Source organism: Eptatretus burgeri, chromosome 6 (genome assembly GCF_056783735.1).
Source record: "Eptatretus burgeri isolate ZD-2024b chromosome 6, Ebu_testis_v1, whole genome shotgun sequence".
Lineage (NCBI taxonomy): Eukaryota > Metazoa > Chordata > Myxini > Myxiniformes > Myxinidae > Eptatretus > Eptatretus burgeri.
The window spans coordinates 101,218,763-101,242,127 of NC_140966.1; the positions used below are offsets into that span (position 1 = coordinate 101,218,763).

General features: G+C 44.4%; 1 protein-coding gene across 1 annotated transcript in view; it reads right to left on the reverse strand.

Annotated features, from left to right (window-relative positions):
• Window positions 1-453: 453 nt before the first annotated feature.
• Window positions 454-23,365, reverse strand: part of LOC147025466 (interferon-induced protein 44-like) — a 119,192-nt gene continuing 96,280 nt past the window's right edge. Inside the window, exon 6 of the mRNA XM_085886471.1 lies at window positions 454-1,156. Coding sequence (XP_085742597.1) covers window positions 1,131-1,156 — 26 coding nt within the window. The 3' untranslated portion in view covers window positions 454-1,130. The remainder of the gene's footprint in view (window positions 1,157-23,365) is intronic.

Genomic DNA, 23,365 nt, shown 5'->3' on the forward strand with positions numbered 1-23,365 from the left:
AACAAAATAACCAAGTTTCTTCTCTATTCTTTTTCTGTCCTCAACCCTCCATATTCACTCCAAGATGCACGAGTTCCTCTAGGTAACCCCCTCCTGGTTCAGCTTCCAAAGCCCAGGTTGACTGCACACCTCAACTCTATTCCTCAATTCTCCCGTCTGTGGAACCACCTTCCAGAGGCTGTTCTGTTTCACACTTCCCTCCAACGTTTCAAGCAGGCAGTGGACTGCTATATTTTGCCATCCTCAATTCTGACCCATCATCTTTTTACATCCATCAACTTTTCCTCAATTAAACATCTTACAAGCCAATTTCAGGGTTTCCTCTCCTCCCTGTCCTCTTTTCCTGTTCATTGATTACTTTGACATTTGTCCCAATGTTAGTTATACCTTGTTCCTCCATGAGCCAAAGTCCTGTAAATATGTAACATAAAAAAACATATTTTCCACACCAAGTTTACATTTTCATTTCAACTTTATTCATCAACATAATCAACACTTATTCCCACACCAAGTTACATTTTAATTACTTGAAAGAATAAACTTTTTTCCAAAAGATTGAGAGCATTCAGTAATATCATTGGCTGACAAGATAGCCCAGAGGTACGCACACTCACCTCGAAGCTGTCTAGCCTCAGTTAGATTCCCGACCCAGCTATAAACTGTCATCCCGGTGTTTCACAGACAGGGTGATTCATCAATGTGTGTGCTGTACCTCGGATGGATGTTAAACGGTTGTCCTGTCTGCCGGCATTCATTGGTGGACGTTAAAGATCCCAATGTGTCCTTCGCAAAGAGTCGGTAAGCTATCGCCAGCACCCAGGCCAAATTCCAAATTCCTGCTCTCACCTAGAAAGGGCATTGCATCAGCCAATGAAGCTCCCCCGCAGCCTTGTGCTGCATCCGAACGAAGAAAAAGAAAGTAAAATCATAAAGCAATAATAATTCAGATTGAAAAATCACATTGTGTAAAAAACAAACAAACTGCAAACGTTAAAACCCAAATCCCAAGTTTCGAAATGAGTTCTCTTAAGAACAGGAAGCCATTTATTAAAACTCTTGGAAAAAAAAATCAAGGAGATGAAGACAGAGCACAACAGTTGAATGTTTGCTTGATCCAGGAGATCTGACAATTAGTCATCTTCTTCTTCTTCTTCATCTGTAAAATACAGAACGAAATATTTTAACAAAACCCTTTCCTTCAACAAAGTATCGAAAAAGCCGAATTACAAATTTCATCAATCTTACACAATCACTCGTGGTTTCCTTTTTTGTTGTACTTTCATGACATTGTGATGTATTATCGTGTGAACCTTCCCCACCTGATTATGTGTCACGACAATAATGTCAGCAGTTACCGAACATACTGGAGCCAATGCTCTGAGGATTAACCGAAGCAATCACTTCGACTCTTCAACAGTGAAGAAGTGGCGAACATTGGTCTGTATTTCGGCACAATCTCACATGACGGTTTCAGGATTACTACCAATTCAGGCCTCCAGTAATACCAATTAACCACAAACGATGGTGTGGACACATGGTGGGATCACAAAGCACACACAGTCTATTTAATAAAGAAATAATATAACACAGACACGGAACAGACTTCATGGAATACTGCACAAAACAACAGCACAATTCAAAAAAGAACAACACTTATTACACAAAGAAACTAATCCCCAACTAAATCAACAGACACACACACAAGGGCCATGAGCTCAACCCAGGCAAGTCCCAGAGGAAGGCATGTGGTGAAGAGCTCCAAGCTGCTGTAGAACCGGTATGTGCTGGGGAACAGTGAATGGGTACAGACAGCAGCTCAATCATAGCGAGGCTGGAAAGAATGGAGTTGTCCAACCAACAACAACATTTTCAGAGTCCAAGAGCTGTATCCCAGATGCAAGAGGAGAGAACAGGGGGCAAGCACATGCATGTGTTGCCAGTTCTCCCCTCTCCACCTACTGATAGGACTCGACCATGCACCATCTCCCCCACCCCCCCCTCCCCCAAAATTATCTGTTTTCTGATCCTCTTCCCCCAACGCTATAACTAATCGCTGGCCACAGGGGTCTCTCCATACCAGTCACAGCTGACCAATTACGAACCCAAGGGTTACTCCAATGAGGGACCAGGAACAGTCCAAAGCTCCTCTACCACAAGCAGACAGAGGCAGATTAAGATTTTTTGGGGGCCCTGGGCCCAAAAAGGACCCCCAAAATTGGACTTCGTGTTATTTTCACACTCACTTCGTCTATACCCTTCGTTGCTTTGGACTTGACAGCAAAAATCTGGAAGAACTCCCATGTGTAATTGCCTTTATCTCCCCTTGGGAAAAAAATGTGTTAAGGTGTTCCATGCCCAACCACAGTCTGAGGTGGAGCAGAAGCGTTTCCTCCTCCTGTGTGTTACTTGAGCCGACCTGAAGCAACGTGTGACTTCAAGGTGTTACAGGAATTTCTCCAGTTCGTTCGTTGGTGAAGTTTGAGAACCCTTCCAGAGAGGGAGGGGTGGTGGTGAATTGTCAGCCTTGTGGCCTGTGGCTGTGGCGAGGCTGCTGGAACGTCAACTCAAACAGGCCTGTTCTTCTCCCCCCCACACTTTTTACACATTATTTTCTTTATATCTTGGCAAATATTATTTTGTTATTTTGCTCCCCCCCCCCGCCCCTTGGAATTAGCTAGCGATACCTGGTGAGCCGTGGAGTCATCTGTGTTGTCCATTTGGTCTTGGCGCCTGTCTGTCCATTAATTTCTTAATTACTACCACTGCATATATTTTGTTATATTGGGTGGTCACTCGACTACAGTTATTCTCAGGTTTTCCGTCTGTCTGTATGTATGTAATGGACAGCTCTGGAGGCCAGAGGAGTCAACCAATTTTGTTTTAAACTTGACTGGTAGGTTCATACCAGGATCTAGTTGTATGCTTTTGAGCACCGTTGCTTTGGACGCCACCGTTGCCTAGCAACGGGACTTTGAATTTTTTGAAAAAAATCCGAAAAATATTTATATGTATATTTTTTTCGAAAATCAAAAATCGGCTTCTACGCTTTTATGCGCACTATAATCAACCTCTTCGTCAAAAATTTTCAGCCCGATCCGTCAAAAACTGTATGACAAGTATGCAATTATATAGCGACCACCCATGTGGCCTCCGGCTTGTTCCGACTTTTTTGGAACATGGTTTATTCATTGCTTCGTGGTATACCCTGTGTTTCTTTATCCTGAGTATAAGAGTTGCATTTATTCCTCTGTTTTTAATTTTGCATTGCATTATTGGATTTGCATATGATACTGGGTGTTGAAGAGTGGGGTGTATGAATTGGCATCAATATTGGGATGTTAATGTCAGTGGTTACATTTGACTGCTGATACAGCACAAACGCAAACGGGGTATGTATTGGTCACCCGAGAACATCAATCAGGACCTCTCGGAGCAATAGGGGTACCCCCATACCCTCTACCCAAGGGCTAGGTCATAACATCACTGTATTACACCTCCAACACGACTTGACCGTTATGCAGCGCTCAAACGCAAATAACCCAGTGAACAGTACAAAGCCGAAACCAGCCTTGAAACACCCTGAGCTGTAACTCCTAACTGGAAACATAACAAGTAACGGTACATTCAAAGTACACTGCCCCATGCCAAATAAATAAATAACAAATCCTCCAGTGAGCGGCATTGCCAGGGCGCCTTCGGCACCCAGCGATGCTGCCTTGCAGCACATGGAGTCAGAATTGAGAAAGAGCGATGGATAGTAATCGATTGATTAATTGCAGAAGTAAAATAAGTAAACAATAATCAGAAAATAATTAATTTCTCAATCAATTGCCGAATAGCATACCTAAACCACCACAGTTTCATCCAAATCTGTAACTTTTTGAAAATTAAGTAATTAATCGAAAAATTAAAAAATAATCGATTAATTGATTAATCAATAAATTAAAAAAATATCCTTAATAGCCAAATCACTCGGTCACTGTCATGTCCAAGTATCAGCATCCAAACTCAAACTACGCCTGATATATTGTCAGGATGAGAAATAAAATATATAAGTAATTCATAAATCGACAATAATTCAGTCACAAATGAAAAAATAAAATTATAACTTTTTTGCCAAAGCACATCTGCACTTTTGTCCACAAATTTCAGCTTCCCAGCTCACAGGATGGCTGAGATATTGCCCGGACAAGCAAGAAAGAAGTAATTAATCCATTAATTGATTCATCAATAACTCAAAAATACTCTTTTTTGCCAAAGCACTTGGTCACTGTCATGACTAAAGAATTGAAAAGATGCCTGAGATATTTCCAGGATGAGAAATAAAGTAACTATAAGTAATTAATAATTCGATAATAATCAAGTAATTAATGAATAACAATAAATAAATGAATGAAAATACCCTTTATAGTCAAATCACTTGTTCACTGTCTTTTCCAAATATCAGTTTCCAAGCTCATAGTCCATGAGCCAGTAAGGTTGGTCGGTACCATCCATCTGGGGGAATACTTCTCATAGTGATTTTTGGCAAGGTATATAATCTCAGAGTTAGAAAATATGTGATAACATTGCATCGTTGGTAGCTTTTTGTGTGTTATCACCATGTTTATATGCCGACCCTTAAATAAGCTTTTGTGCAAAATGTACAAGGTAAGACATCCAACTTCAACTTTACAACATTTTTTTTATCAGTCAAACATTAACATTGAAATTTGTCTCACCTTTTGCTTGGATCATTTGCTTCTCAACAAAAAGTGCTAAACATGCCGAGGTTGAACGGTATGTCATTGGTGAGTGGATGATAAATGGGGTTTCTGGGACGCCCATTCAAATGAATGGGGAAAAAACTTTCTGACCCAAGCCCCAAAAGCTCAAAATCGGAGACTGATTTTCTCCCCACCTATCCCTTTCCTTCCCATACAAGCAAATGTAAAATTGAGACTCATTTACTCCCCACCTATCCCCTTCCCTCCCCTACAAGCAAATGTAAAATTGAGACTGAAAGATTGAGACTTACTGATGAAAGCACTTCTTCCCTTTGATATTTTCATTCCACTCAAAGAGCAAACCAATGAATATTTGTCCATGTTCTACTTTAGGGAATAACTTAATTTTCTTATAACATTCATTTCCATCGAGTATATTCACAAATGTTTCCAAGGAGGGAAATGTCAGGTGTGAGTGGTAAATGGCCACATTAGATCCATATTCAAACATTTAATCCAGAGCCAGTATCTATTTAGTTAGCTGTCTGGATTCAAACCGGTGTCCTTGCTGTCTTAAAATGCATTTTACGCAAGCCTACATGGTTCTTGTCCTTTCCATAAACAAACTTGCAGCAGGCCCATGGACAAACTGTTATGAATTCCAGCTCTTGAAACCTCAAAGGGTTTTTGCTTCTGTTTATGAACATGTGCCAGCGATGGCTAGCAGTCTGGTGGGAGTGGAGGGAGAATTGTCGTGAGAAAGATGTTGGGTTGCCAATTCTCCCTTGGGCCACGAGGGAGGGGGGAAGACAGCTCGCTTCTAGATTTGCTTTGTAGTCCACACCCATTCTTTCTTTTTAACCACCTAGGAATAGATTTTATAAATATGAGAGTTTTGTAGTGTGACCTTTCAGTCTGGTACGGAGTCTGACCGCTGTGGTCATTCGTTGCGCCACCTCCGCATGCATGCGTTGTGTTCCTTTCAATAAACCGTATTATTCGAGAATCCTCAGTTGACTCACCTCAATTCTTGGCTAGGATTGGAGGGTCTTCACAATCAGTATAGCAGACAATGTTACCCCACCCCCAAAATGAGAAATAGCAAATTTGGACGGATTAATGTAGTTTGGTCAATGCCATGATATTTTCCCTGTTGTTATTGAAGGATACTTTCCAAGAATCAAACAAAGGTAAATGATAGGATGTTCATGAACAAGATTAACGTTTTTTCCCTGTAATTTCTCAAAAAATACAGAATTTCAGGGATTAAGACACTCAATAATGCACATATGAAGGTATCAAACACCCGCATTACACAATAGAAACCAATAAAACAGTAGCCAGATGGTCAATCATGTACAAACTGGTGAATGAGTCAAAGGTGAAAATTAAACACAATCTTCTGTTGTTGGGCATAAAATTACAGAACAGAAACACAAATGTGGTGTTCCACACGTGCAATGCCATTACCTCGGCCCAATGTGTTGCTGATAAACATATTGTCTTATGAACCAAAGACGGGTCCTTTATAGTTTCTAAGACATCTCTGATCATATGCACTGTTTGTAAGTGATATAAAATGTTCAAGATGAACTTTAAAATCATAATCATTATCCAGTTCTTCAATATCCTCATCTAAACTTTCCTCATCGTCTGACTTAAAGATGGATGCCTGGTTCTCACAGTCTGGGAGTCTGCACATATCAGTGCATTTCAGTCCGTTTGACAAACAGACACATTTTGGTAATGAACACTTCCTTTTACAATTGCAGGCCAATAAATCAAGGACCGCCTCAGGTGCTGGCTGACATTCCATCCAGTGCACCACCAACTGTTCAACTCCTTCCTTCTCAATCTTCCATCCTCGGCCAACAGGACTTGGTACTTTCAGGTCCTGTTCAAGACATCATCTCCATATTGCAGCCTGGTAGTTGGCTCTTTGTGCGTGTTTCACTAAGTAGTCCCTGCATGGTGGAAGCTGGTGGTTCTCTATCTCACCTTTCTTAGCACAGAATAGGTCATACCTGAGATAATTGACTTGAGTGGATGATGCCAGAATCAGAATCGAGAGGAAAAATTCACTTCCAGAAATAGCCCAACCCAATATCTTAACACTCAAATATCTTAACATTTATACTTATAACCATAAGGGAGGCTATTGATTCCATTCTCTAAAATATATCTTTTATCATCAAAAGCTGCTAATACTTTCTTATTTACCTCTTCTGAATATAATTGATGTTTATAACTGCTTATTGTATTCATTTATCAACACGCTTCCTTCTTTAAGGTTAAACGGTTGTAATAATGTTTAAAGTTTATTGTTTCCTTGATTATATTTTTCTTTATTCCCTTTAGCTTTTATTCACACCCTTCAATATTATTATTATCAATATACTTATAAGCATAAAACTTTGATCTCAATCCTATAAATTCACTCGTTACCTTGCCACCCAATTCATCTTTAAACTTAACAATAACCTATTTATTCCTTGATGAAAACAACAAATCATCTGTCTTATAATTATTTGTATCATATATATATATATATATATATATATATATATATATATATATATATATATATATATATATATATATATATATATATATATATATATTATCTATCATATCCTCAGATACATCACTTGTCTTAATTTCTCATATAAAACTATCTGTATCCATATATAACAATGATACATTATCCTTATACTTTGTTTTAAATTATTATAGTTATAGTCATACATTAACGGCTTTGACAAGTCAAGAATTGATGTTCCTATATAAATAGGTTTATCCATTTCAATACTCTCATTTTTCAAATGAACAGCACAAAGGTTTTCTGAAAACACCTCCGCTCACTTAAAACTTAGTCTATTAATTAACTTTGAAGCCTGTTTCCAAGATGTAGCAAGTTTTATGTTTAGCCTTTTCCAAACATTTTCCATAGTCTTTCCAAATACAGCATTATTCATTAACTTATAAAAGTCCTTCTCAAAATCTGTTTTTGTGTCTGTTCTAATTTTGGATTTAAATCAATATACTTCTTTAACCAATGACTTTGTTTAAATTTCAAAATCCTTTGAATTTTCCTCACTCTCAACCCAGCAGATAAATATTGTCTCAAGTTGCTTTGACACAAAATATAACTTTCTTTATCATTTAATGGAGAAAGTAGTTTTTCTGTAGATTTACCTTTCACATTAAATGACTGTTGGTAATCACTTAACCATTCTTTTCTTGGAATTTCTTAATAAGGGGCATCGGGTTGGTCTTTATGTTTGTGATGAAGTTTTGGATATTTTAAATCAACCTCGAAATAATATCCAACTTCAGCTTCATCCAATTCTTTTTGAGAGGAGACAACAATGTCTTGTAAAACTTTTTCATAATGTTTTTCTTTAACCCATTTAAGTTTTCCAGAAGGTAAAGATTGAGACAAGCCCACCCATACAAATTGTGAGCATCGCAATACATCAGGTAAGAGTTGTCCTCATTCTTATTACCTTCGCAAACTTTGTTGTGAAGGTTATGTTTTGATCGCTGTGTATTTATTTATTTATTTATTTGTGAATATGTGTGTTTGTTTGTTTGTTATTCGCATAACTCCAAAAGTATTGAACTGAATCGCAGCAAATTTGGTGGGATGATTGGTTATTATCAGAGGACCATTTGTTTAGATTTTGGGAGCGATTGGGTCAAAGGTCAAGGTCAAGGTCATGAAAAGGTCAAAATCATCTTTTTACCAAAGCGTGGTCAATTTGTATCCAATTTGCATGCAACTAATGCCAAAATGTCCAGAATTCAATGCCCCATCTTATGATATGTGACATGACACAATGACGTAATAACCCTGATAAGCGGTTGGGAGTCAAAGGTCAGGGGGGTCACGATATTGCAAAATGTGTGGTTTTAGTCATAACACGGTCAATTCTTATCCGATTTGCATGAAACCAACACCAAAATGTTGACTGTTCTTTTCCCCACACTCTAATACCAATTACAAAATGAAGAGTACAAAGGTCAAGGTCATGAAAAGGTCAAAATCGTCATTTTTGTACAATGAATGTTTGTTTGTTCAGAATAAATAACTTATTTAGAAAAACAGAAACTCGTGTGTGCTAAATGCCCCTAAAATGCCAGAAAATAATATCTTATAATGTGACCAGTTGTCATCAGATTGACTTGACACCGACACCCAAAAAGGTCAAGGGGTTCATACAGAAATTGTACAATGTACGTGAATCAGTGTCAAACAGCAGGAAATTTAATGTTTTTAAGCCATCATAACACATATGAGATGGCAGATGTGGTATGGGATTAAATACCCTCACAATCAACAGTTTCTGTGGGGGGGGGGGGATGTAGCATTGGCGAAGGTATGCGCTCTACTGAGTGCCCGTTCTAGTTATAATCAGAAAGGTATTTTTATTTGCTTTAGCATATCTCTTGGAACATACTTGAGAGATTCCTCTTCTTTTAGCCTTCTCTATCATGAAAAGCATATCTATATCACTGATTAATTCCAAATCCTGTTTTGTCATTTTTAGCATGGCACTCCAAGCCAAACCCATGGCTGTTTAATAGTGAGTGCTGTCTAATCCATAATGTTTTTTATTATGACAGACTGTTCTAAAAGTCTCAAACACATCAGTCAATAATAATACATCAGTTTTAAGATGCAAATCGTGATACTCTCCAAGATTCTTAATATTAAACTTCTCCCAAACCTTTTTAGCTTGTGTATTATCTCTATTGGAAAATGAGTTTTCTTCAACTTGCTGTAGAAACTTTCCCTTTAAGTAAGTTGTGTTTCTTTAAACTTCTCAAATGAATCCATATAGTCATATGGATATATTTCCTTTTGTGATAAGAGATCAATCTCTTCTTGATTTGAGAAATGTTATTTAAGATTCAGAAAGTTTTTAATATTTGATGCTAAGTTAGGTAATTGACTTGCCATAAACTTGAATGTGTCAAGAAATCTGATATTGGTTATGGGGGGTGTATGAATTGTTTTTGTGAATGAGATGTATTTTTGATCTGTGTGAGGAATGTCTGAAATATCTCCAGATGTCTTTGAAAGTTCATTTATAAATAGATGTGTGTCACAGTGAGCGTTGTTGTGAAGAAAGACAGGAATAAACTTTGGGGGCTTGTAATTAAGATTACAACGGGAATGAGCTGGACCTCTATATTTACCAGTAAGATGACAATGATCCCGAACTTTAACCTCTCCTCACATATACTGTTCTTTCTAAATCCCTTTTTCTCTCCCTTTGTTAATGACATTGGTTTATAGGTTTTAACCATTATTTCTCCTTGTCTTGCACAGTCTTTTTCCAATTGTCTTGCAAACTCCTCTGAGGAATGTTCTCCTTTATAAAGTTCAAAATTGTTGTATTTATCACCAACAGATGATTTGATATAATAACAGAAACCACAAGGAGTGAATTTTTGATATATATTTATGTATGATATATTTGGATTTGGAGAAATAGTATCTATCTTTTCAAGGATACTTTCAAAATCAGCATAGATCACAAATGGATGTTTGTTAGATTTGTTGTAATCTTTGAATGATATTTTTTCTGACTTTTGGTACATTAACTACGGTTGATTTAAGCCTACTGCAGTGTTTTGAATGTTGATTTAATCGTTCTTTCGTATGAAAGAAGTTGAGACATCTTTTACAGGGATATATTTTATTTGTTCTATTGAATTATTGTGAGGTGATTAATCTTGATACATTTTAGATATAAGCATAATGTGAATTTTTTCCTGAACGATAACATAGAAGGTCAAAGTGTGTTTCATCATTTTTATAGTTATTTGAAATTTTTAATATTTGAACTTTGTTTGAATCCATTAATCCATATACATTAACAGATATATTATTCATTTTCTCAATTTTAGGAATATCTCTCAATGACATTGGAAACTTTAAATCTTTAACATTTAGCATATTCTCATATTTCTTATAATGTTCAACCCTTTCAGGTTTCCATTGTGGAGGATGTAAGTGAGCAAGAACAGAACATAGAAAACATTTATTATCTTTGCTTTGAATATTAACAACTGCTTTCCTAAGTTTTATCCATTTTGGTAAATTAATATAAGAAGAAGCTTTAAGAGGATCTGATTTTAAGACGTGGACATCTTAAAAGATTATTTTTGCATTCGCAAATCCACTGCCTACTACAGTGTTATCAACATCTTGTTCTTGTCTGTGGAGTTCATATTAAACATCACATCTTACAAAATCTTGAAATGATCTGATAAAGTGAGGGTTTGTCCTCATATTGGGAGTAGTTCCATCACCTTCGCCAACCATATTCTATTTTACATCAAGAAACAAAACGGTAATGGATAACTACTCCACAAGAGGAAGACATTCTTCTTTTAATTGCATTTATCTTAATCAATCAAACTTTCAACTCTCTTGTCACTCAATAAAAAACAATACTCATACTTTCATTTTTTTCAAGTTAAATTCAATAGATATAAACAATTTTTGTAGAGACAATTGCTCTACATTATGGAGTAAAAAGGAATTTGGGGATTATGTGAAGCACACGACTGAAACATATAAACATGTTGTTGTGAAACAAGATGAGATATGAAGTTATATATTTTTTATTTTGTAAACAACTACATATTGTTGCAAATTCGCGCCCGCCGGCATGCGAACGGCCACGTAACTCGAATCGCGGCACGTCGCCCACCGGACGGACAATTCTGTCGTGACCCTCTCGTACTAACGCCAGGATCTAGTCACGGGTGGGCCTTTCGGCCTCACCACGATCGTGCCAATCGGCACCCCGCGTGGGATAGGGTTGTTCGCCAAACTCGACCGACCTAAGTACCCACGCGGAGGGTGGACTGGGCGATCGCACCTCGCCGCAGGTCGACTCTGGACACGGGCCGCTTAAGCGACCCGTTCCGTACTATCGGGATAACCGAGCGGTGTTATCATCGGCCTTGACGGTTCCGATTAATTATCGGGCGTATTAAGCCCACTACCAACCCTTTACGTGAAGCAAGATGGAGATTCAATTAAAGAAAAGACGAAGCGAAACGGGAAAACAGTTCAACATGATGCACACTTATTCCGCGGCACACGGAGAGCACACATATACAATTAAACAGACTGCACATAAAGCAATTGCAACAAAAGAAACACAACAATGCAGAGATACTACCGACTACGCGAGCACACGGCAACACTTAAACAGTTTTACTTTACAGACGGCGCCAACAACACATTTACTCAAAAGTAAAAGAAAAGGCCACCCTCAAAGACAAGGGGGCAGACGGGACTTGTGGGCCAGTATTTGCACGGGACCTGAAAGAGTGGTCAGGTCCGCGAGACCAGGTGGATCCGACCCGTGTCTTTGTGATGAGCCGCAAATGTGGCGGCGCGGCGGTGCCCCGACTTCGTGCTCCTTCGCGGGTTTCGTTGGCACTGCTTGGAGTGGGGTGGGAACGGGGCCCCCTTTTCGCACTATCTCAGCGCGGGGGAAAAAAAGGGGGGGGGAATTGTTGATGCTCTGCGGAAAGAGTATAGCTGGCTTGCTTGGGTCCCGCGATGAGCGATTCCACCGCGACCTCGTCGCCGACCGCCGTCTTCCTTGCCTCGGACCCGAGCTCTTCGGTCTCTTCCCCAATTCTCCTCAGCCGACTGCAGCAAACCACCTGTACGCCCTCGCCTCCAGACTCCACTCCGCGCTCCAACCTGACTCTGCCCAAAACACTCTCCGCTCTTCTGAGGCCGACTCTGCCCAAACCGACTCTGTCGAGACCGACTCGACCCAAATCGACTCTGCCGCTGCCACACTCTGCTCTCCAAAACTGACTCTACTCAAATTCGCCCCCGTGCTCGGCGCTTTATAGGCCGGCAGGAGAACCCACATGCAAATTTCTGGATCAGAACGAGTTCGGGGGTGGAGCCGTGCTTGCCCATTGGACAGAGAAAAAGGGGCGTGAACCTCCCCTGATCCTAGAATTTGCATATCTCGATTCTACACCGACGCGCCTGGAGGTGGGGCCAAACCGCCCCGCGCTTGCTGATTGGACGGATCAGAAGTGGGCGTGTAGCATTCCTGATCCGAATTCTCCTCGGAAAGGCCGCATTTTGCACTCGCGGCTCGGCGCGCGTCCCGTACGAGCCCAGGACAGCCTGACGCTCAGTGCTCCCAGGTGGTGCGGGAATGGCCACAGAAGGAGAGAGGTGAAGGTGGTGGAGGGTTTCTGGTGGTGGTTTATGGCCATGGTGCTGTTTGGAATGGCGGTGATGCGATGTTTGCGGGAGCGAGTTGTGAAGGTAAAGATCGTGGCTGTTGGCGTTGTTGTTGTTGTGAAGTGGCGTTGTGGTTGGTGGTTGTTGTGTGATGGCGGTTGAGACGTGGTTGGTTCAAAATAAAGATAGAACAGAAAAACGACTATCTCAAAGGGTCGCAGCCAGAATGAATCACATTTATTCCCTCTAAACAATGGGTTTGGGGCTAACTACACATGTACTTACAGAGATATCTCACCTACGGGACCTGAATGGTGATTTGCGAATTTCCACAACCGTAACACTACCCCCTCCCCTTTTTACAGACTCGTCCCGAGTCGTCAAATTCTCGTGTGCCATCATGTGTAGTTCTACCCTAGTGCGTTTTACCTACGGATCCCTGAGTGCGACATTCATGGTATTCGTGTCCCCAAAATAAATAACCTGAGGGCTGAGTAACTAACGAAACAAACCCACTCACACGGATGACTTAAATAAAATTGCCTGCGCTAAGACAGACATGCCGGGGGTGCACTCATATTTACAGTACATCTTAACCTTAACTTACAAATTTTACACTAAACCATGGGCCAGGATCAATGGACACTGCAAAAAGAAAGCAGTTTTCAGGGAGCCAGGCTGCTCGCATGCAGTCTCTGGCTTAAGCAATGCAGGTGACAGGGAACGTGGCCGGCTGCTCACACGCTGTCCAAGGCCTTCCCTTTTGAACTGAACGCAGTGAACCACAACGGTGCATGGGCTGCACAAACACAGTCTCCTGGTGCGGCTGCCCGCAAAGCAGTCCCTGCAGAACACTGAACGGGCACTGACACAAGCAACAAAACGGTGCACTGGCTGCACAAACGCAGTCTCCGTGCCAGCTCAAGTGGCACACGCAATGAACACAACGGATGGATGGATGGATGCAAACACGGTGCACGGGCCGCCACTGCAGGCCCGTGTTGTAGCTGCCAACAGGGCAGTTCTCGCAGCTTGCAAACTGTTACCTTGATCCTGGCACACATGGAAATGAACAGGGGGGGCAAAGCAAAATTGAACGGGCCTGGTGAACAGGGGCAGTGGGCATGGCATGGCAAAGGCAGCAGGCAAACAAAGCCGGCAGAACAGGGCCGCTGCAGGCAAACATAGCCGGCAGACGATCTGGCCGGCACAGGCCTTGAAGCACAGCAGCTGCAGACGATCCAGCTGGCACGGGCCTTGCAGCAAAACAAGAGCTGCCGATGAAGTGGGCCGGCCTGTGCCTTGCAGTGGAGGTTGGTGGAGGGAGTGCGGTGGTGCTGGCCACTCAGAAGGCGGGCTTGGACCTCCCCTACAGTCTCCCTCCCAACCTATCGCCTTTGCCTGTCACTGTACCTACCCACTCCCTTAATTTGTAAAACCCAATTTAGCCCCAACTTTTTTTTTGTTGTTTTTATGTTTACTTCCCCACTATAATTCGTCCCCTAACCCCCTTTATCGTCCTTGTTCGGCTAACCTATCCTGTCACTTAACCTACTCCCAACCCCTACGTTCCCTTCCCAGAGGGGAATGAGGGAGGGCTAGCGTCATGTGTCGAGGCCCAATTCAAGCCTCACGATGGCTTCCCCAGACTTCAGCGATCGATAACACAAAGTGGGTCCAGTGGCCCACAACGAGAGCGAAGGGATGGATGGTGCGAAGGGGTACAATTCCTAATCTACCCTATCCATTAACCTTTAAACTACCCAGGGGCTTTCAACAAGCGCCTCTCGCTTAAACTATTGGTTCTAACAACCCAGATTCCCATCGCCTGCGTTGGTGTCCTCACAATTTCGGGCCTCGCCCCCCAATTTTCTTTCCGTGCCCTCACACGGTTTCATGGCTGGGACGCGTGGCTCGACTTGGCAGGCATGACCCTCTGCCGATTCCCCTACGATGGCACCCCCGGGCACGACACTGCCTCCGAGCCTACCAGCTCCCTAAACACCGGGGAGTGCCCTTCATGGCGACTCCCCTGAAACGCTCACGTGGCAGGCTGGCTTCCCGGGCCCCTTTCCGAGGGTCACCCGTGCCCACAACACTGCCCACGCGGCTAATGGCGCCCCGGGCCCCCGCATCATGCGGGCGCAACCGTGCCCACTACGCTATCCCGGCCCCCTCATGGGCCCTTGGCCTACCACGGCCGACTAGCCCGGTGCCCGGGGTACCCACTCAGCGATACTCACCTTTCGCAGCCATGCTCCCAGCCCGTCAAGAGGGCTCCTGCACCCCTCCAAATGGGTATCGAGCCAACATTCCCACCAACAACAAAACGACTTCCATTTTTGTGAATTTGACTAACCCAGCTAACTCACTCTATACTGACCCCGGGGTCCCTTGGACGGGAGTCACTCCTCCCCCCAATCACTCATCGCACCATGCATTCCCCATTCGCTCCACTCACACAGACCCGCTGGCCTCACTCACTCATCATGTACTCGTTTCCACGTCTCACAACTCACACATCGCTGAACTCTGCCATCCTTCTAACTACCTCCCCTAACTAACTCGTGCTCCCACGTCGTCCCTTAAACTACAGCACGTTCCTTTTAACACTACGTTGCTAAGCTACGTCCCCACTACACATCCACAAGTCTGTCACTGTCCTCAAAAAAAAAAAATCATTTTATTTCCCAAACCTAAATCTCAACTAACATCCCTCTACCTAATCCATTCCACAGACCCCATGAGGACTTACCCCTGCCCCATGGAGCCGGTCAAGCTAAGCTAACCCTTCCCCCTAACTAGTTTCATCTTGTGCCCAGGCCAGGGGGTCTTCCACCCCTGCCCAGGAATCCTGTTCACCCGAAAGCGAGGCTTGCTTTTGTTCATTAATTTTTTTTTTCAATTTTTGCGCAGCACCAGCGCGGCAACTCACAGCTCACGCACTTTGCATCTGCCCGTGACGTCATGCAGCTGCACATGTACCTCGTCCCTCCTTGGACGGTACCATCCGGCAGGGATTCAACCCCTCCTGCCGGATGCCAACCCCACGTGCAGCCATGACGTCACTGTGCGCACCACAAAAACAAACCTCGCACTCTGAGGGGCTCCCCACGCGAACACATGTGCTCTGCCCGTTGGAGCTTAACACACTCCCGCGTGGAGAACCCGTCCGGTCCAAATCCGAAATCCTGCCTAAACTTTGTCCGTCGCGGGATCGGCAACATTCACCGCGCTCGTTTCCGGACCGGGATTCACTCCCGCAAGCGAGCACGTGGCGGCCTCGTGCGTTGCACAGCACGGACCTCACGCTCGCTGCTGGGTGAACCCGGCGCGGTGCTCAAAACAGCTGCAGCCGCTACCCGGCTTTCTTTCCTCTGTCGCAGTCTCCATCGCCATTCAACACACGCACTCCCGCGTGCCACGACGCTAACACACCATTCCATGACATTCACACTGGGAGACGCGGCTGCATGCTCACACATGCCGACCGACATATCCCTCACACACAGCGACCTTGCACACGCTGTCTCCCTCACACTTGGCCGCTCACTCACTTCTGCCATTTCCCTCACACAAACCATACCACTCACACACGCGGGGGCACTCGCCCGCGGTGTCTCATCCACACACGGCGTGCTGTAGAGCACGCCCTTCGGCACACTTGCCAAAACACCACTCACACACGGGGTCGCTTCCACACACGGGGTCTTTCTCACCCACCCGGTCGCTCTCACACACGCCCTTGCACCCGCGCTATGCGTGCGTTGCAGCACGCATTTCGCCACACTCGTGAACACACACCTCGACACCACACACACCGGGACAACCACACTGGGGATTCGTGTCCCCACAAGGGGCTCCGGGGCCTCTATACCCCCTAAGCTTTCCGTGCACCTGTCCACAGCACCCGTCCCCTCAACCTCGCAAAGCACGACCGAACCCACCTGGTCATGACTCGCCTCCAGGGGGCATACTCCTTCCCCTCATTCCTGGAGGAGGCTATCCAACTGCTCGCACCGGATCTCTACCCAGTCCGCCAGCTCACCCTCCATTGTCCTCCACTACCTCTGTGTGTGTGTGTGTGCGTCTCTAACCCCGTCCAATTCACCCTCTATCTCCCGTGTCTCTGCCAACTCGGGCACCTCTTCACCCTTTACCTCCCTTGTCTCAACGATTATTTCTTTCCTCCTTTCTGTCGTCACCTCGTGTCTCGTCTCACACGTTTCGGTCTCCCCATTTAATTTTTCCCTCTCGGTCACCATCACTTTTTCCGTCACGACCCTCGCCCAACACGTCTCCCGAATTATTTTGTCCTCACCCGCCTCCACCGCGGGCCTGACAGCCGTTGCACCCCCTCCCAGCTCGTTCGCTCCCACATGTGGCATCGCCATTATGCACTCCCCTATTATTGCCTTCATGCCCGCCTGCAGGCTTCGGCCCATGTTCTGCGTCTCACCCCGCAGTTCATCTCATCTTCCTTCAAATTCGCCTTCATTTCATTTGTGTTCATATCCATCTGCTTGTTCACTCCATCTATTTTGCTTCCCATTTGTTGCATCTCCCCCTTCATTGCTTGTGTGATCATTTCCATCATTTGTGTGATGACTAATGGCGAAAGCAGGACCGATCCGCCACCATCTGTCTCGCTGGAAGCCGGGGAGGGGATTTGACGGAGGTGGGGAGGGGGGGTGTCATACCCCGCGGCCTCTGCAGCACCCATTTTGGGCTCTGAGTTTGGTTAGGGGGGAAATTGTTCCTGTATCACCAACATTTCCTACTTGGGGTCTCCATTCTGGGCCATGGATTCTACACATTCTACATCCATTTATAAGAGCCCCGGGCTCCCGCTCGCCTTGAGACGCCATCATATTTCTCGTAACGTGTTAATTTAAATCGCTCGTAATTTGGAGGGAATCGGGGGTCGCTCCTCCCACCCCTGGACCGATTCCCCGTGATATTAGCTGGAGACAGGAGAGCCTGTTTTCCCGCTCTCTGGCACCAGTGCCGCGAGGAGGGGGATGGGTTTGTATCCCACTCCTGACACCAGTGTTGCGAATTTGCGCCCGCCGGCGTGCGAACGGCCACATAACTCGAATGGCGGCACGTCGCCCACCGGACGGACAATTCTGTCGTGACCCTCTCGGACTAACACTGGGAGCTAGTCACGGGTGGGCCTTTCGGCCTCACCACGATCGTGCCAATCGGCCCCCCGCGTGGGATAGGGTTGTTCGCCAAACTCGACCTACCTAAGTACCCACGCGGAGGGTAGACCAGGCGATCGCACCTCGCCACAGGTCGACTCCGGACACGGGCCACTTAAGCGACCCGTTCCGTACTATCGGGATAACCGAGCGGTGTTATCGTCGGCCTTGATGGTTCTGATTAATTATCGGGCGTATTAAGACCACTACCAAACCTTTACGTGAAGCAAGATGGAGATACAATTAAAGAAAAGACGAAGCGAAACGGGAAAACAGTTCAACATGATGCACATTTATTCCGCGGCACACGGAGAGCACACATATACAATTAAACAGAATGCACATAAAGCAATTGCAACAAAAGAAACACAACAATGGAGAGATACTACCGACTACGCGAGCACACGGCAACACTTAAATAGTTTTACTTTACAGACGGCGCCAACAACACATTTACTCAAAAGTAAAAGAAAAGGCCACCCTCAAAGACAAGGGGGCAGACGGGGCCTGTGGGCCAATATTTGCGCGGGACCTGAAAGAGCGGTCAGGTCCGCGAGACCGGGTGGATCCTACCTGTGTCTTTGTGATGAGCCGCAAATGTGGCGGCACGGCGGTGCCCCGACCTCGTGCTCCTTCGCGGGTTTCATTGGCACTGCTTGGAGTGGGGTGGGAGAGGGGCCCCCTTTTCGCACTATCTCAGCGTGGGGGAAAAAAGGGGGGGGGAATTGTTGATGCTCTGGGGAAAGAGTATAGCTGGCTTGCTTGGGTCCCTCGACGAGCGATTCCACCGCGACCTCGTCGCCGACCGCCGTCTTCCTTGCCTCGGACCCGAGCTCTTCGGTCTCTTCCCCAATTCTCCTCAGCCGACTGCAGCAAACCACCTGTACGCCCTCGCCTCCCGACTCCACTCCGCGCTCCAACCCGACTCTGCCCAAAACACTCTCCGCTCTTCTGAAGCCGACTCTGCCCAAACCGACTCTGCCGAGACGGACTCGACCCAAAACCGACTCTGCCGCTGCCACACTCTGCAGCTGCCACACTCTGCTCTCCAAAACTGACTCTACTCAAATTCGCCCCGCGCTCGGCACTTTATAGGCTGGCAGGAGAACCCATATGCAAATTTCTGGATCAGAACAAGCTCGGGGGTGGAGCCGCGCTCGCCCATTGGACGGAGAAAAAGGGGCGTGAACCTCCCCTGATCCTAGAATTTGCATATCTCGATTCTTCACTGACGCGCCTGGAGGCGGGGCCAAACCGCCCCGTGCTTGCTGATTGGACGGATCAGAAGTGGGCGTGTAGCATTCCTGATCCGAATTCTCCTCGGAAAGGCCGCATTTTGCACTCGCGGCTCGGCGCGCGTCCCGTACGAGCCCAGGACAGCCTGACGCTCGGTGCTTCCAGGTAGTGCGGGAATAGCCGCAGAAGGAGAGAGGTGAAGTTGGTGGAGGGTTTATGGAGGTGGTTTATGGCCATGGTGCTGTTTGGAATGGCGGTGATGCGATGTTTGCGGGAGCGAGTTGTGAAGGTAAAGATCATGGCTGTTGGCGTTGTTGTTGTTGTTGTGAAGCGGCGTTGTGGTTGGTGGTTGTTGTGCGATGGCGGTTGAGACGTGGTTGGTTCAAAATAAAGATAGAACAAAAAAACGACTATCTCAAAGGGTCGCAGCCCGAATGAATCATATTTATTCCCTCTAAACAACGGGTTTGAGCGGTGTGCAATAATTGATTGATTCAATGATTAATTGCACAATAAAAATTAATAATAGCCATAAAATATTTGATTTCTCAATAAATTTTCTCATCGCATACCTAAACCACCACTGTTTCATCCTAAACTCCAACTCTTTGAAAATTAAATAATTCATCGAATAATGAATAATAAATCGATTAATTGATTAATCAATTAATCAAAAATACCCTTTATAGCCAAATCACTTGTTCACTGCCGTGTCCAAACATCAGTTTCCAAGCTGAAAGGGTGCCCGAGATATTGCGAAGATGAGAAATAAAATAAATAAATAATTAATAAATCAATAAATTAATTGATTAATGAAGGAATGATCAAAAAAATTTTGCCAAAGCAAATCTTCACTTTAGTCCCCAAATTTCTGTTTCCAAGCTCAAAGGATGGCTGAGCTATCACCCAGAAAAACAAACAAATGAAACAAGTCTGAAGACGATGATGGTTCACGAGCGGTATTTGACGATGTAGATTGTTTCAGAAGTCATGGATGAGACAATGTGATAATTTTTGACCAAGTTATAATTAATTATAGTGGCCTTCAATCAACAGCTGCAAAATGTCGAAAACCCAGTTTCGTTCAACAACTTTCAAAATTTGACCTTTGCATAACCTATAAAGGTCACAAAGCAATGTTGTTGACATTAAAATAAGGAAACAGGATACGTGCTATAGCTTATTGGAGTTAGTTCATCGAAGAAGGTCAAAAACCCGGTTCGATTCCTACAACTTTGAAAATTTGACCTTTGTGAACGTTAAAGGTCAAAGGTCAAGGATTATGAAAGGTCAAAGGTCAAGGATGTTTGCAATTTGGTGCAAAACTTCCTCTGGAACATTCGAGGAAAAATATAATGTCATATAGGCTATATGGCATTTCGCACTCCTCGGATTATCCATATTATGATGAAATCAGCGTATAAACAAACTTGAAGGGGGCGCCACGGGCAAGGTGTTCGAGATAGAGCAAAATGGTTTCAAGACTTTAGGTGGGGAATGACCTCAAGATTATGCAAAAAAAAATATTGTCATCCTCACTCTCAAAGTTTGGGCTAGTATGATTTTTACATCAAAATTCGCAATTTTCTAGGTTTTTGACCTTGTGACCTTGACCTTGGGATGAAAATGAAAAATCGAGCTCCGTGGGGCTATGCAGGTACCATTGGGCTAACCAAATACCGAAAACCCCTGCCAGATTTGACAACCCCCCTCGGAGAAGATGTAACTTGAAACCGGCTACCCCTAAAAACACGTTTTTTGGGCGTGGCTTCACCCATAATGGGCGCAGCACGCCCATTCTCAGGAAAACACAACTACATCATGATACAAACCTCCCACCCAAATTTTATCAGGATCGGATCAAAACCCACGGAGCTATGCTCGGGACAGACATACAGACAAACAGACAGACAGACACACACCCATAACGAATATAGTGGTCACTAACTGACTCGTGAACTAAAAACACTCGGTAGAGCGCATACCTCTGCTCGGTGGAACAGTTCATCTTTTATATGCCACTGATGGGCTGGATCCGAACCAAAATCCAATCCGCTTGTTCTTGTCATCGATTCATCTCATCCACCTTATTTTGTCACAACTCGTCCACAACTTTTTGAGATGTTATGATATATTTAGTTTTTGGCAATATCTATCAATTTCGGAAATTAGGCCTGTGTTGACCTTTTAACCTTAAAATGAATAGGTGTTTGAATATAGTGACCTGACATAAAAATGCTCTTCAAATTTCAAGTTAAGTGTATTAAAATTGAGGATTGTAGAAAGTTGGCCTATGTCGATCTGATGGTCTAGGTTGACCTTTTCACCTATGATGACCACAAAAATAATGGGTGGTTGAATTCAGTGACCTGATATGTAAATCCTTTCAAATTTCAACTCAATTGGATGAAAATTGAGGATTTTAGAAAATTTAGCCCAAATTGACCCCTTGGCCTATTTTGACCTTGTGGCCTATGTTTACTTCAAAATTAATAGGTGTTTGAATTCAGTGACCTGACATGAAAATGCTCTTCAAAGTTGAAGTGAATTGGATTAAAATTGAGGATTTTAGAAATTTGGTCTTTGTTGACCTTTTGGCTACCTTTGCCTCAACATTAATAGGTGGTTGAATTCGGTGACCTGATCTGCAAATACTCTTCAGATTTCAAATCAATTGAATGAAAATTGAGGATTTAAAAAAATTCGGCCGAATTTGGCTCAAATTGGACTTTTGGCCAATATTGATCTCATACTTAAAAGGTGGTTGAATTCAGTTTTTTTGTTTTTGTATACCTTGTCGAGGCTCAGATGAGAGCAAACACACAACGCACAGCAAGGGGGGCACAAGACAAGATGTGCGGGAGTGGGAAGGACAAAACAGTGGGGAACAGAGACATTAGATTTATGGAAGGGAACAGGATGGGGTGGGGAACATGGGGAATACAAGATGGACATTACATGGACTTTCAGGATGGAAAGCAGGGAATTTGAAGGAGGTGGGGTTGGGGTGGATTAAAAGGGGTAGAAAAGATCGAGGATTTGAATGGGGGATGATAAGAGGCGGTGGTGAACAGCTGTTTTGAAGGCCTGGAGGGAAGGATGGGATTGAACAGAGTGAGGGAGATTATTCCAAAGGTGGGGAAAAAGAAGAATGAAAGAGTGAAGGTGAGCAGTGATTAGAGATTTTGGGAGTTTTAAAAGAAGGGGGTTGTAGGTGGTCCTTCAGCACCCTGCAGAAATGTGGTGAGGACAAATCGCAGACAGAGCGGGGGGGGGGCGAGACTGGAGAGGAGAGGGGAGAAGACAGAAAGACCACCGACCTGCCTGCGGTGAGACAGTGAGAGGCCCAAAGACTCAGCCTCATCGTGGGAGATGCCAATGATCCAAAATACCTTGGTTTCCACAACGTGACGCCGAGAAAGGTGGGAGACAGGAGCACCAGCCCAATGGGGAGAGCAGTACTCTATCAGGCTGTGGAAGAAAGCTTTGTAAGTGGTCAGGAGCTCAGGTGGGCCGAGGAAGTCCCAGTCGGCGACTGGCTTTGGAGGCCAGGTTTAAGATGTGACTTTCCCAGGAATGACCATTGCAGATTGTGAGATCCAGAAGCTTGAAAGAAAGGACTTCTTCCACAGGATTGTTGATAAAGTGGATGGGGGGGGGGCGGTTCGAAACGGTCCTTTCGGAGAGACATTGTGAGAATGTGAGATTTGTCTGGATTGAAAGACATGTTCCACGTGTTGGACCAGTTTGTGATTTTATCCAGATCTGCAGTGAGTGAAGAAGCTACTGCATGCCGGTCTGATGGAAGACAGATGGTACGGCAGAGGGTGGAATCATCAGCAAAGAGATAAAGAGGATTTTCCAGAGGGTCGGAGAGATCATTGATGAAAACCAGAAATTAACAGGGCCCAGAACGCTGCCTTGAGGAACTCCAGCCTGGACAGGAAGAGGGGATGAGAGAACTCAATTTCTGGCCACAT